This window comes from Apiospora hydei (assembly GCF_038363865.1).
Source record: "Apiospora hydei strain CBS 114990 chromosome Unknown utg000004l_segment0_segment0, whole genome shotgun sequence".
NCBI classification, from domain to species: domain Eukaryota; kingdom Fungi; phylum Ascomycota; class Sordariomycetes; order Amphisphaeriales; family Apiosporaceae; genus Apiospora; species Apiospora hydei.
In genome coordinates, this window is record NW_027117363.1 from 8053970 (window position 1) to 8068639 (window position 14670).

The 14670-nt window shown below is 53.2% G+C and overlaps 3 protein-coding genes across 3 annotated transcripts; 1 reads left to right on the forward strand and 2 right to left on the reverse strand.

The window, feature by feature from the left end:
- Positions 1 to 3363: 3363 nt before the first annotated feature.
- On the forward strand, positions 3364 to 6373 carry PG997_005026 (uncharacterized protein; the record flags this gene model as incomplete). Its single annotated transcript, XM_066809341.1, has 4 exons — positions 3364 to 3442; positions 4096 to 4188; positions 4543 to 6156; positions 6207 to 6373. 4 exons carry the CDS (start codon positions 3364 to 3366, stop codon positions 6371 to 6373), a joined length of 1953 nt encoding a protein of 650 aa, XP_066672959.1.
- A 4740-nt stretch (positions 6374 to 11113) lies between these two features.
- On the reverse strand, positions 11114 to 11632 carry PG997_005027 (uncharacterized protein; the record flags this gene model as incomplete). The annotated part of the gene is made up of 1 exon (XM_066809342.1): positions 11114 to 11632. One exon carries the CDS (start codon positions 11630 to 11632, stop codon positions 11114 to 11116), a length of 519 nt encoding a protein of 172 aa, XP_066672960.1.
- Positions 11633 to 12160: 528 nt separating this feature from the next.
- On the reverse strand, positions 12161 to 13018 carry PG997_005028 (uncharacterized protein; the record flags this gene model as incomplete). The annotated part of the gene is made up of 1 exon (XM_066809343.1): positions 12161 to 13018. The coding sequence occupies one exon, from the start codon at positions 13016 to 13018 to the stop codon at positions 12161 to 12163; it is 858 nt and encodes a 285-aa protein (XP_066672961.1).
- Positions 13019 to 14670: the final 1652 nt, after the last annotated feature.

Consider the following 14670-nt stretch of genomic DNA (forward strand, 5'->3'; position numbering starts at 1 on the left):
AAATAGATACGCTTCTGTCTTCAAGCGAGTGAGCCCGCCACAGAGATCCAACCCCACAGCCACCTGGGGATCTTCTTACTTTTCCTTTCTCCAACAAGCAGCGCGGCGAGACACTGCTCTGATGTGCCAAGGGGTAGCAGCTCGAGACTGTTGGTGGGCACCAGGAAGCCTCCTGCATGCCATGCCCCCTTATTTTCCATCGCCGGTAGTTGGAGAAAGGCCGAGCATCTCGGTACGATGAAGAGGGTTTCTCTCTTTCTTTCAGAGGTCTCTCATAAGGCAGATCTAAGGTTCGATATTGGCCATTAGGTCCGCGAGGGTGGCTATTAGATTGTAGACACTGTATGAACATTGCACTGAACTGAACTGAATTTAGGCGGGTCAATGATCGCTGGGCTTCCCGCGCTCTCCACTTTCAACCGGCCGCAAAGATCACCAACTCCTCTCTGCAAGTACCTGCCGTTTCAAAAGTACATCCAGCGCTACATTCGCCAATTTCCAATGGTCAAATTGATCCACCAAAATCCCATCAAATCCCATCTCATGCCCCCAGGCGGAGCCTTACATACATGCGCCTCTGTACGTACATTGTAGATACGCAGAAATCGATATATGTAAGATGAAATACAACGGATAAAGAAGAAGAAAAATGCATCATTCAAATGACTGTAAAAAACAGACCAAGTGGCTCTAAATTCCAGTCTGCCATGAACATGAATGAATATGTAGATGGATAGGTACGATAGCAAAGTTTGCCCGATCCACTTGGAGACAGACAATAAGGCGGACAACGGGAGTATAATCCTCCTACACTACACCTGATAGAGTGTGTCTTGTCGTGGTATGGTCTTGCCATTTTCCGGATCAGGCAAGCTGCTTGGCTTCAAAGTATCTCAATCACCTCAATGCGCAAGAGATACTCGGCGCAAGCTCGTATTGCCCATGCGAGACAAAATCATTCAACCGAAATCTTCATGAAATGGCTGATGATCATCAATATTCGCCAGCTCTTGCTTGCTTTGGCTTTCATCCATCCCGCTCAGGTATGCCGCTTACTGCCTGATCAGGACTGGCCGCGCCCGTCTATTGCTTTATTTATCTCACTTATATACCTTTGGTACTTTGGCTTGATCCCTTTCCTTGTTGGAACGCCCCCGGCAAGCTCGGTGAGTGCGTACTGCGTTCGTGTCAGTACTTCAGCTGTCCCGGACTCGCCCCCCCAAAATGCCGAGGCCGCAGGTATCTGCAGGCCAAGGCTACTTATCGTACAGATATCTGCCTGCTCCCCTTGACCTTTACCTTGCCTCAATAATGCCACCAAACCGGCGGGGTTAGTTCTATCGAATAACGCAACATCTCTTGATGCCCTGGTCCAGCATCAAACCAGTCAGAGTCGCCGTCTACAACCCCGGCCTCTTCCTCACGTTGTTGCGGACGTGCGGTCGCGCATCGAGCATTACATGAGAATCTGCGAAAAGGCGCTTTCGTTCAACCTCTGTTTTCCCTATCAGCCAGAAAGTTCTGGGACTCCTGAGTGGAACAGCAAGTCGCGTTGTCATCTCCGTCATCATCAGGACATATCACACCAACCGCGGCCGTCAACAGACTGGACTGCGCCGACCTGTTTTCACCCAGGCAGATACGACGCGCCCCGAAGACGACGATTTCTACTCTTTGAGGAACCCTCCTCTCGACCTGGACAAATCCCGGGAGGCGCCCTCCTGTTTTTTTGCTGATCGATTTCGCAAGTTGACCCCCCTGCGCGGCCCAGTTCTACCCTGGTCCCTGTTGCTCGTGTGGGCTTGATCCCAGTCAGCTCGTTCTGCCCAGAAGCTAGAAACGGGGTCACTGTTCGGCGTTGCGGCGCTGCCTTTCCATCTTCTGTCCATCGCGCATCAGCTTGCAGTCAGTGAGCGCGCGCGCTTTCCGACTGACAGTCCTGAGTCCGGTATCTCTCCTCCCTTCTTCCCTCGGCTGCTGCGGGGCTTTTCTTTAAAAAAGCCCACGGCTGTGCGTGCAAAGTCCTGGAGTGCAAAGATAACGAACGCCCACTGCACTGCATCTGTTCTGGCTGGCAGCCTAGGACGCGGCATCTCCAAAAAGAACTACTCCCTCCGCGTGTGTCACGACGACTCCAACTTCCCTGAACGACTGAAAGTGGGTTTCGTCGTGAGGCGCCGTCATACATGACATGCGAAACTTGCAAAGTAACTTAACCACAGCTGCAGAAAAAAGAGGATCAACCAGCCGGATATCAATAGCAAGATATACATACCTACCACACACCCAGCAACCTTAACTGACTGGCATATCCGTCCAACCCATTCCCAAACGGACGCATCCCAAGACGCAGGCAACCCAGGAGATCTGCCAGACAGACGCAAGCAACCACCCATCAGATGTGTCTACCCTATCCTAAGCACTCGGGTCATTCAAGATAGCTCGGTAGCCTCCACCATCTTGGAGCTACCCGTCCATCCACACACACCTCTTCCACTTACATAGTTGCCGTCGTCACGCATTCACGTCCAATCCTTTCCTCGTCTCATCACCATCCCACCCACCTCATCATCGTCGCTCCGTTTGCTGTTGACTGCAATCCACTGCCGGCCTTCTATCGTGGCAGAGATCCCGGATTGAAAGTTGCTACAAACTCGAGCTGCCCCAAGGTCGCGACAACGCGCGCCATCACACACACAATCGCCGTTGCCTGCCTGCCTGGTCTTGCCTTCCCGACCAGTCATAACTGCCTCCGCGGCTCGAGAAACCCTTTTTCCTGTTCCGCTGGGCCAGCACCTGGCCACCCCAACCCGTCCCTCCCCCCGCCGCATGTGTGCAGAGGGAGTACCATTGCCTCTCATAAGTACTACGCTCGGCGCATAGAGAAGGAAAAAAGAATTCACACGGAAATAGTTGACTGGGATATAGAGAGGGGCCTTATTAGCAGGTCTGCCCTGATACGCCACAGCCTCTTCCCTCCCCCCCTCGTGTTAAGAGACAAGTTCAGATCGCAGCCTCTTTGAGATTGGCTCACTTCACTATCCAGCAACTTTGTTTCGGGCAAGGTAGTGATTAACTCCCAGCCTTGAGCGACGCTACCAGCCCATATGCATGAATAATCCTGCCTGCATCACACATTACATACATACCTACGCTACCTACCATACCCTTTCTCGGAACCGCGAGATCAACAGTCGCCTCTTTCCCCTTTTCTGCGCGCTTCGCCCATCAGCTTCTTTTATCTAGTCCAACTATATCAAGACACGTCGTCCTGCAGGCACCAAGCTTCTCCACGCTCAACACGATCCTCCCCCGTTCCGCTGCTCTTGCAGAACGTGTGGCCATCGTCGCCTGGCCGCCCGAATGTATTCTACGCAGCCTAATGGCGCTGAGGGTGCGACCATCAATCCCGCGACCATCAACCCTGCCGCCCTTAACTCTGGTAAGTTGCGCCTTGCGTCGTTGTCACTTTTTTATTGCTTGTTCCTGTCTTTAAGGAGTTTATGCGACCGTCATGCGTCCACGACCAGCCCAGATCGCAACGATCCCAGTGGATCCGAGCTTTCAAAAGAAACGCGCATGCTATGGCTCTCCCCGCGCAAAGACTGTTGTAAGCGCATCCATCGGCGGCGCGCGCACTCGTTCGCTCGCTCGCTCGCTCAATCAATCAATCAATCGCCTTCACCAAATCATATGAGACCATCGCGAGTGATGTCCGTCATGGACCGCAATTACGCACACGCACACCCATACTCATACACACAAACACAAACCAAGCTTTCCCTATACATATGATACTCGAGCAGACAGAGAGAGAGAGACAGCGCTGCGGCAACACGGCGGCTGGCTGCATACAGTTGCAATGCAAATGTAATGCTGCTGTCATGAATGAAGCTATATGTTTTCTATGGGGCCTGCTACTCCGTCGTGATCCATCATTGCTATCATATCACCATCGTGCACTCTCATTCGGCCGGCTGTTGGCCTGATCTTTTCTTCTTTTTCGCTGGTTTTCTAAGCCGGCGAGGAGCTTCTGAATCTTATCCCGAGCTTGTCGGTCAGCAATATACTAATGTACGACTCATGATTGCACAGAACTGGTCAATCCCAACGCACGTGGACTGAAGCGCAGCCGGTCGCCAGAACCCTATCAAGACACACAGGCTTCTGGAACGCCTGGGGATGATGGTAAGTTACGCTGAACTCTTTCCCTTCCTTCCTCATAATACCCGGGCCTCTAGAGCACCTTTGTGTTGCAGCGGTGGGGCCGCGGCTTACTTAGCGGCCCTTCGCGATTCCACTGTGATTTCACTCGCAAGAGTCATGGACGGGCACGAAACGAGCTCCCGTTGATAAGCAACCGCTCAACTTCACGTTACATGGGTGCTTGCCAACTTCTTGCCGTGCAACCGCCACTTGTCGCATCGGCTGCAACCGTCCAGACTCCCTCGCGCGCTCCATCCCCGGCGCGTCCTTCATCTTCCGCCGGTCCAAACTGCAGACAGCTTTGCTAACCAGCGCATTTTCTTTGTCGCGTCACAGGTGTCGACAACCCGCGCAAGCGTGGACGACCGATGAAACCGCGAACTTCTGGTGGACTCCCCGAACCGCAATCCCGCCACCCGTCATCGCATATTCTACCGCCCAACATGTCGCACCAAATGGCGCAACAATCGCCCATGCCGCCACACACGCCGCAGTCGCAGAACGCGCCGCTGCCCGGCCAGAACTACACCCCTGGCCCGCAGTCGTCTCCGCCGCCCAAGACCACGCCTACCAAGACCACGCTCAAGGCGCTGCCCACCGTGCGCGACCACACGACGGACCAACTTGGCCCCGGCGGCGACGAGTACATCCCGCGCGAAATCGACGAAGCCGGCGAGAAGAAGGTCATGCCCAATGGACAGCTGCTGGGCAATCGCGAGTATAGGTGCAGAACCTTCTTGGTCCCTAACCGGGGAGACAAGCTCTTCATGCTGGCAACCGAATGCGCCAGAGTTCTGGGGTACCGAGACTCCTACCTCCTTTTCAACAAGAACCGGTCCCTATTCAAGATCATCGCGAACCAGGTCGAGAAGGATGATCTGGTGCAACAAGAAATCCTCCCCTTCTCCTACCGGTCGCGCCAAATTGCCATCGTCACCGCGCGTTCCATGTTCCGCCAGTTCGGCAGCAGGGTGATTGTCAACGGTCGCCGGGTGCGAGATGACTACTGGGAAGGCAAAGCGCGCAAGCAGGGCTTTACGGAAGCCGATCTCGCTGGTGAGAAGAGACCAGGTGCCGCCAAGGCTAGGGAGGCAGCCGCGGAGGCCAACAACAACCCTCCACCCATGGTCGGGGGTCCTCATGGCGAAATCGTCTACGCCAACACACCCCAGTTTGGTGGTGCTCCCCAGCCCCAACTCGTTCAACCAGGTATGATAGGAGCACCGCCAGGAAGCACGACGAGAATTCCCATGATAACATCAGGACCAGATATGAGTGACAATCGAACACGCGACTATAACAACTTCATCAAAGGCGGACCACGCCAGGAGATCGCAGGATCAGCGTATCAGGACAGAACCCAGTCAAGTCCGGTAACCGAAATCCACGCACAGGCTCACCATGCTGCCGAGTTCAATCGCTCCGTCAACCAACAGCGTGAAATCCGCGCCGACTATATGCAAGGCATCTGGCGCCGAAACCACGAACAGCCACAGGCGGCCCAGCCACCTGTTGGCTCGAACGACGGCTCGTTGCCATCAACCACCCGGGCGGGACAGTCACCCCATGCAGCCCCGGCAAGTGTCCAGCAGTCGTCTGGTATGGTTCCGAACCAGAGCCCCCAGATGATGATGACGGCTGCCCCGTACTCCCAGTCGCTCCATTCGCAACAGCCCATGAACCCGACGCCGATGCGCGGGATGTCGCAGGCACCCACGCCCAAGCAGTCCAGGGCGCCCAGCCTACCTTCGGGTACTCCTGCAAACATCCCCCAATCCGCCGCCCCCTCGTACAACTATGGTAATCAGAACAACAACATGTGGAGTCACCACCAAGCAGCAGCAGCGGCACCGCAGACACCTCAGCATTACCCGGGCTACACCACCCAGAACCAGCAGCCAGCTCACCCGCAGCAGTCGCCTGCTCCCCAATTACGGCATCCTTCAGGCGGTACCCCCAGATGCCGCAGCCGAACACCATGCAATATCCTGGCATGCCAGGTCTCAACCAAGGTTACGCAAACCCCACCCAGGGCATGTATCCCCCAGAGCAGACGCCTCGGCAGTTCTTGCCACAAAACCCCGGCGGAGCGCCGGCCGTCACGCAAGGCTGGTCCAACCCGCAAACCTCGTCAACTGGCAACTGGTGGGCAAACCAGCCTCAATAGGATACCTTAGGTCCCCCACAACGCGACTAGCATGCTTACAATCGTCGTGTTGCTGTGATGACTCCAAGCTACTTCATATGCGCAGGAATCTAACAGCCTGCTTATCGTATGTTACAAGCTGAGACTTCGGCACAACCTGCTGGGGTCTCTTCTTTACTTTGTTTCTTTGGCCTCGATGTGTGGCGACGGTAGGCAGCCATTCAGGCTTGGAGATGGTACCTGTCACACAGCTGGCGAACGAATTCCCCAATTCCCGCGCTGGTCTTCGCTGTGGCAAGCCCATCGCTTACTCCTCCGTCCCTGAAGTGGCATATATATTTGGCATTACGTCGTACCTACCTATCGTTCGGCCAGCTCTCCCACGGCATACGCAGCCGCCACCCGAGATTGAGGCGACATGGAACCGCTGCTCTGGGACGACATGGAACCGCTGCTCTGGGACGACTGTCGTATCTTGCGATGACGTCTCCCAGTAGCTGCTAAGGAGGCATGGAAGAATCATTCGTTGTTTGTTTCGTACCAAGAGATACCCCGGCTTCGGCACATACACACCCTTTCCCAAGTTCGAGACGCGCACCTATCAATCGCCCACGGAGCGTATTTCAGGCACAGAATACCGGCTTAGTCATGACAATGATGATGCCAGTCGGCCGACTCTGCTGCACTGAGAATGCCCCATTCGAACACGTATATTAAGATTTTAGGATCTGCTTCTTCGTATTATATTTTGATGATGCCTCTGAACTTGCATGCATTGCTGGGCGAGAGGCATTCGTGTACTTGGTTTTTGCTCATAGTTGTTTTCCTTTTCTACCTTGTTTTCTTGCATTCTTAAACCAATGATTTCTCCTCTAATCCTGTTTTCGCTCTTGACTTCGACTGGGGCACCCCATACGCGCGCACTTAGGGCTTTGCATTGGGGGAGTTTCTTCTGATTTTATCGAACGAGGCTCTGAGACTACGACCTTGGCCCGCCGCGTTTTCTTTACCTCGCAGATCGGGCATTGTATTTTGGTTTCGAAGGCCGCGTGGGCCTCTCCGCCTGTGGAGATTTATTCTACTCATTGAATGAGTTAGAAGTTGTACAGGCCGCCTCTTTTCCGGCTATTTTGGGGTTTTCGGCGGCTTTCCCATGAGTATACGGGATACGGGGGAAGGGAGGAAAGGGGCTTTGCATACTGGGTTCAGGATCGGAATACCTCCCACACACACACACACATACACATCCCATCACCGCCCTGTTTCTTGTTCGAGGGGAGGATGGTGGGTGTGGAGATCTACGTTGCTTCATTGTTGTCACTTCATTCTGTTGCTGCTGTTGTTAGTGTTAGTCATTGTTGATAGGGTACAAATATCTCCAACCCTCAGTTTTTCCATCATTGCGCGCTTCATCCCCACCTCCGCTGGAAGTTTAATACCATATGTTCTCTGTTTCTTTCTTACACTGAGACGAGACCTCCCTGCAAGTGAATCGTCTTATCGTGAGAAAGCGTGACTTTTGTCTACGGACGATTGCGAGAAGGTTGAGAGAAGTTGGTCATAGATAGGGGGTACGGCTTTTGGGCCTCCTATTCCACGTGGATGGATACTGTATGTACTTGGCTTCGCCACGATAGAGCGGGCACATGTTAACATAGTGAGCCAGTCGAATGGCTCTGGCTGACTACTTCTACGATACAGTTGAGTGCATACATAAACAGTCCATTTTTAGTTTACTGTCTTGGTTCCAGGAGCCTATCTACTAGATCAGAGCCACGATCGGGTTCTAAAAGAGAGCCATCGCATGCCTTTTGGAGGCGGTGGACAGGTACTTGCTCGTCGTCCCTGAAAAGAACGAAGGAGAGATGGGTGACGTGACCTGTTTTCCAGGGACAAGGAGACGGAAACTGCTCCGCGTAAGCTGTGTGGTTGGAGTTGGAGGCGACGGCAACGGCAAAGGAAGTCTTGCTATCCGACGGCAAACCTCGGGCTCGGGGGGTTTTGTCTTGTGGCTTACAACGGCGGGCTGCAGAAATGCACGGCTCTCACTTCTATGTCCGGACATTCTTGGCGTATTCTCGTCCCTTCTGCCATTACAGGCAGGCAGATAGATGGGTAAGCAGGCGGGCAGGCATCCGAGCCATGATGAAGAAAACAATTACTCCTTGGCTAGTAAGCATTTGTCAGCCACTGTTTTGCGATAAACGATGAGGTATTCGCCCGCTGGATGTGTGTATAGAAGCAACACAAGCCACGACGCCCCCCTTAGCAGCGGTCCAATATCGTTCGTTCATTCATTCATTCATTGCCTTGTTTCGTTCTCCAATCCGTTTTGGGGAAGTGGTATCAGGGGCAGAGGGCTGGTTCGTTCCGCTGTGGGGTTTGATTACATATTCGCTTACTTACCAGTTGTCAACGTTGCAACGACATTCGGCCACCACCAACCAACCATCCTTATGCGCAGCGTGAGACAATGCCTACCTACATGAATAAATGGTGGTGTGTAAAGGCAGCAAGCAGTAAGCGGCAGGCAGCGTACTTTTCTTGCTGACACAGGAAACGTGGTGAGCAGGGATCTTTCCAACATGGGGCCATGTCAGGGTTGTCGTTATGGTTGGCAGCACTGTTGTTGTTGTTGTTGTGGTTTTGTCATGGCTCGGTCATCGTTGAAGGCAATTGGTTGGGCGCGTTCAACTCGCATTGCATCCTCCTACAGCAGCATGAATGCAGTGTTATAGCATGTACTTCGCATACATTACCCATTGGCCTGCCTGAGTCAGATATTACTGCATCAGAAAATGTGCCGGTGGAGAGAGGCTGGATGCTCACGACTTGCTCCTGCAGTAAGTGGCGTTCTTGATCCCTACAGGTATTATTAGAGGTATGTAATATAAATTACTTATATATATGTGTGTACTTATTCTTGCAGATATGTATGTCGGGTTGGAGGATGTACATTATGCATGTCAGATACACACAAAGTTCCTCCCCAGGCCAGACCAGCCAGTCATGGTACCTGCCTACCCCAAGGCGTTGTGATTGTGGGGAACCATCGTGGCCTTGTTCTAAAGATAGCAGCCAACGACTGGACCCTTCTACGTAGGACGCTTCGGGTCTATCGGATGAGCGAAGTGAGCTTGACGGGTCGTAGCGTGGGGGCCACAGGAACGTGTTTGGCCTCCGTTGGTTGGCATCATTATCCTCATGTCCCATCTTGAGCCGCTGTTTTTGGTTTTCGATCCACCACCCCAGGGAAGTAAGCAGTAAAGCGGAACAGAGAAACCGTGAGAGAAAAGAAGATCGTACGCCGGGAGAAATGAGAGAGGGTGTAGGAACCGGCCAGTCGGTAGAACGACGCTATCGACAGGGTTCGGGAGATTCCTCCGAGAGGCGTCGACTACATCCGCATACGCTCATGTAAGCACTTGGGACGAAGAAGAAGAAGAGGGAGTAGGAGGAAGAGTATGATGGTGTCGTACAACTCTGAACGTGCCGTCAGCTTTGCATGCTGACTCGTCCCACTCGTGTAGTCGAGAATAAGATGGGCCCTATCAGCCTCCCCCAGGCTGGCTCCATGCTGACATGCAGTTGCTATGTATCCCGTGATAGCACGACGTTTTCCAATAGCTTCCGAAGTAAACATAAACATGGACAAAATGTCCCTTTCTGGTCTGTCCTGCTTAGCCTCCAGAGTAGGCCTTACCGAGTTCCTCCAGGAGTAAGAGGTAGTGCTTATCTCTTTCCACGTCCTGACATACGAAAGCCTCCGGGCTGGCGTTGACACAGCCGAGTCTTCCGGCTTCTTCTAGGCTTCGACGTATGGATTGGGAGACCAGGTGACTCAGTTAGTGCGCGACTGAACCCATGTCTCCGTAGTCGACACGTTTGTCTTCACCGAGAAGCAGCTTGATCCGCGAGAACGAACGTGGCAAGTTGTGTCTTCTCACATGACCTTCAGTATCAAAGGCCATCGGCGAAAGTTATCCAAGCTAACGGCATCGCCGTCTCCCACAAAAGCGGCGTTGCGTGAGGACTATGGTTGGATATCGGGGTTATGATAATATCAGCGACAGTACTGGCAGTAAGTACCAAGCCGACAAGGCAGCAGGGCGAGGTGGATGTAGATAGGTAGATATCCATCATCAGGTTTTCATCACCCCGAGCGTACCTATTTTCGGTTTTAACCACGAATCGTGTTGGCCAAAGGCTGGTTACTGCTTGATAAGACAATACAGCGAGAGCGAGATAAGGCGATAGACAGCCCGTCCCTCTATGTACCTACTAATCTCTATCAGTTACAACACCGATGCCTGGCCCTCATATATGCTTCAAGGTTCAGCGTCATCCCTTGAGTAGGAATATGAATATACGATGCTTTGGCAGAACTTCAAGCCATATTTCTCAATAAAACTAATATGTGGACATGCGTGAAACGAAAGATAGTAACAATGCGGGTTATTCCAAATTCCTCTAATACACCCGGCTTCGGTATCTTTGAGACCTGAGGTTCCTAGTCCGAAATAGTCACAGCTGTGTCTGGCGATATATTCCACGATACAAGTTCCTTGTTTAACAGCTCCTGCGATAACCTCTGCGTTATGAGACAGCCCAACGCGTTCCTCCAATATGCCATAGTCGCCAGTCCCAATATTCCAATATGGTTCACCAACAAAGCGCCCCTGAGATGCGCGAGGTCCCAATGACAGCAACAAGCAAGCTCGCCGCGTGCAGCTTTTCCCTTCCCAAAGTGGCCCCCCTGGCCTATGTCATATACAGTTTCGAGTCTTTCTGCTCCTTCCTTTTCCTCAAGAACTCCTTCGCCAGGCTGCCATCCTCCCCGTCCTTGCTACCCCCATCCTCCACCGTACTAACCGTCGCCTCCGTCATGGCCGAGTCGATCGTGTGCATAGACGTCGCCGAGACGGGACTGGACTTGAGCGACACGCCCTCGTCGTCGCTACTAAAGGGCACATCGATCCCCACGTCCTCGAGGATGGCGCGACACCGCTCGTCGGCCCCGATGAGCGTCTGCTTCGAGACCGAGATGATGTCCTTGGCGCGCCGCAGCCGCTTGTCCAGCTTGTCCGTCTGGCCCCGGCAGGCCGCGCACTGGCCCTCGACCTTGACCGTCGCCAGCGGGTGCCCGCGCGCCGTGTCGCACGGCTCCGCGCCGGGGCGGCCGGCCACGAAGTCGCGCTGCGCTTGGCACTCGCGCGTGGGCTGGGCGGACCACTGGGAGTGGTTGCATTGGCTGTAGGTTGCGCGTTTGTAGTAGCACATCGTTTGGTTTCTTTTCTTGCTTTCTGATATTTGGGGGCGAGTCACGGAGTCGCTACTAAATCGTGCAGGTTGCCGTGAGGAGTTGGGTGTGTATTTTCCGAGCTTTTGGATCCGATGATGGTGATGTCCTGATACTGTGGACTTTGGTCCGTGTGCCGTCTCGTCTTGGGTGCTTTTGGGTAGACATATATCCCGAACCCGGGCGCGGTACAGTTTGCAATATACTCAACATATGCGCTGTAGTCTTTCAAAGAACCGCCTCATTGTTGCCTTTGTGGACGGTTTAGCACCATACAAAACACTCGCTTTGTACAGTCGAATCGTTCTGGAAGTGACCCCCTGGTGGCGCTCCTTTGTGGTAAGTCGGGTCAGTTTACAAGCATGGAGTGCTCCTTTACATGATGGGAGACGAACGCGATGTAGAAAGCCACATGTGTGTGTGTAGCAAAACTCGTTCCGAAAAGTTCGTCGGGATATTTACAATCGGACTGGTGGAGAAAAGTCCCATTAATATTGTCTTTCGCAAGTTCATAGCTTGAACGCGTCATGTTTCTCGACATCGTTGTAATTAGATGCCCAGGAGAGGTGGTTGTCTTTGGCTCCCGTGTCAGTGCTATGAGACACCTTCTTCCCAATCCGCTCCAATGTTTTGAGCAGGGTTGAGTCTTCCTTATCCGAAATTACGATGCCGTAGTCCGCTCTAAGCAAACACTCGAGGTCCGTGATCGAGTCCCCGAAGTAGAAAGACGGCCTCCCCTGAAGTGTCTCGGCCTGCTGCTGCAGAACCGCGTCCACCACCGCCAGCTTGTCGCAGGAATTCGTCAGGTTCCTGTGCTCAGCGCCAGCACCACTTTGATTCAGAATGTCCGGTCCCGATATGGAGCCGTCGCTGCGCACCGTGTTGGCGATGACAGTGATCTCCGGGCAGCCCAGGGCGCCGGCAATGAACGCAGCCGACCAATTGACCGAAACAACCCAAAGCTTCCACCCCTCCGCCACCCTCGCGCGCGCAAACTCCCGGAATCCGGGCCGCAGCTGCACCGTCCCGTCCTCCTCCACCGCCCGCCGCCCTGCCTCGTAGAAGCGCTCCGGGGCGATGTCCCGAAAGACGCCGCACTGGCGTATGCGGCCGAGGGACCGGAGCTCGACCGTCTTCATCTCGCGCAGAAAGCCCACCTCGTCCTCGGCGCAGACGCGCCGGGCCTCTTCGACGCGGTACCCGTCCACGTGGCCCCGGTAGTCGTCCATGTAGGACCGGACGACGCCGTGCCAGGCTTGGGACAGGTCCTCGCCCTCGTCGGCACGGACCCGCAGGGCGAAGTTGGCGACTTCGCTGATGGTGTCCTGGACGGTGATGGTGCCGTCGAAGTCTAGGAAGATACTCATTTTGGGCGCTTCCAATGGCTGAACCGAAGATGTTTGGGTTGTGATTTTTTCGCAAGTTCCTGACCGGGAGTGGTGGGGGGTATCGAAGGGACAAGCAAGATTGCGGGGAGTTTTCCCAGAGATGACTCCACTGGATGGTTTCCCAAACGGGCAGGATGAGTCGTGAGAGGCCAATCAATGATTGTGCGTCTTAAGGACGGATTTGCGCAACGGTCGAGAGAACCTGGCCAATTCAAGTCACAATGGAAGTACACAACTGACATTGACAGCACCTTCTGTAACTGACTGTATTACATATAATGACGTCACAGTGGGAGGTGACTTCGAATTCGTTTGCTACGTTCGGCTAATTACCAGCAAACCTTAGACTATATACAGATATTCTTCTCCTATGCACAATCATGATAAACAACGGCTCTTAATTGGAACCTACCGCAGGTGTGCTTCTCCGAGCTCGAGCTCATTCATGCCTTAGGCAGTCTAATGCTCGTACGTTACATACAGGCCACATGACATAATGCCAGCAAGGTTAAAAGGGGGACTGGCCGGTTGCCATTCTCCTGGTAGTTGTCCTACCTCATCACAGGGCTTGCTTGCTCAAGGCTACTCTTACCTTTGTGTAATTTATGATGTCTACTACTGTCTGTTTTGAATTTTGGACATCGGAATATCTGAAATTCGAATTTGAAGCACAAAGGCTCTTGGTACAGGGTCTTGTCAGCATCCATCCCGATGGTAGGCATTCTTATTGGCGTTCCGGTCCGTATGCAACAATAACTGTAGGGAGGTCCATATCAGGAGTGGTCAGGCGCTATGCGCATCCTGGTCGCCAGACTCAACCGCAAGGCCTCAATGATGATGATAAAGAGTTGCTCTAGCTGTCTTGACTCCATTGAACAAGGATGCTTATGTTTGCTCAAACACCCAACATGACATGTCGTTAAGCAAGCGAGAGATGCCGATGATGGTGCGTAGCATAAGTCCTCGATACAACTTCAATTCGCCTCTTAAAGACACTGATTGACTTAGCCGAGCCAAAGGCTTTACTGCGTGGAAGGCTCTGCTCGCAGCGACGGACGAGCGATTCGTTCTTTGAACTTTCGTTAGGGATCCTGGATATCCCAGATACTGTTGCCTCGGTGTGTTTCAACATCATACAACGGGTAACAGCCCCCTAATGAAGTTGTTTGCTAGATGCTGGACAGGCCACAGGAGGAAAATTTACTCGTGATCAACATGAGATGGCGACCAGCGACAGCATTTTCCTCAGCTTCCCACACGCCTCATCTGGTGCCTGAGCTAGAAGTGAGGGTATCATGAATTATTTGTGTGCAGTATTTCAGCCGGCATACTCGCCCTTTGGTACAAGTGAAGATAGAACATGGCACAGCGTGTATGTAATTTGAGCTCTTCACGAGTTCTGTTGCCCTGAAAAAAAGAAAAAAAGTTGGTGGTCAAGGGCAGGGGTTGAACACACCTGCTTTGTGAGATGGTGTTGAGTCCCGGGAGTACCTCGAGAAAGCACCATAGGAGATGTGAACAATACCACTCGACCACCGTTACCAGAACAGCCTGTTAACTGAAATTATTAACCCACCCCGTCCCTCCTTCCTAGGCATGCTACAACTGTTGTCCCCCACCCCTATTGTTGT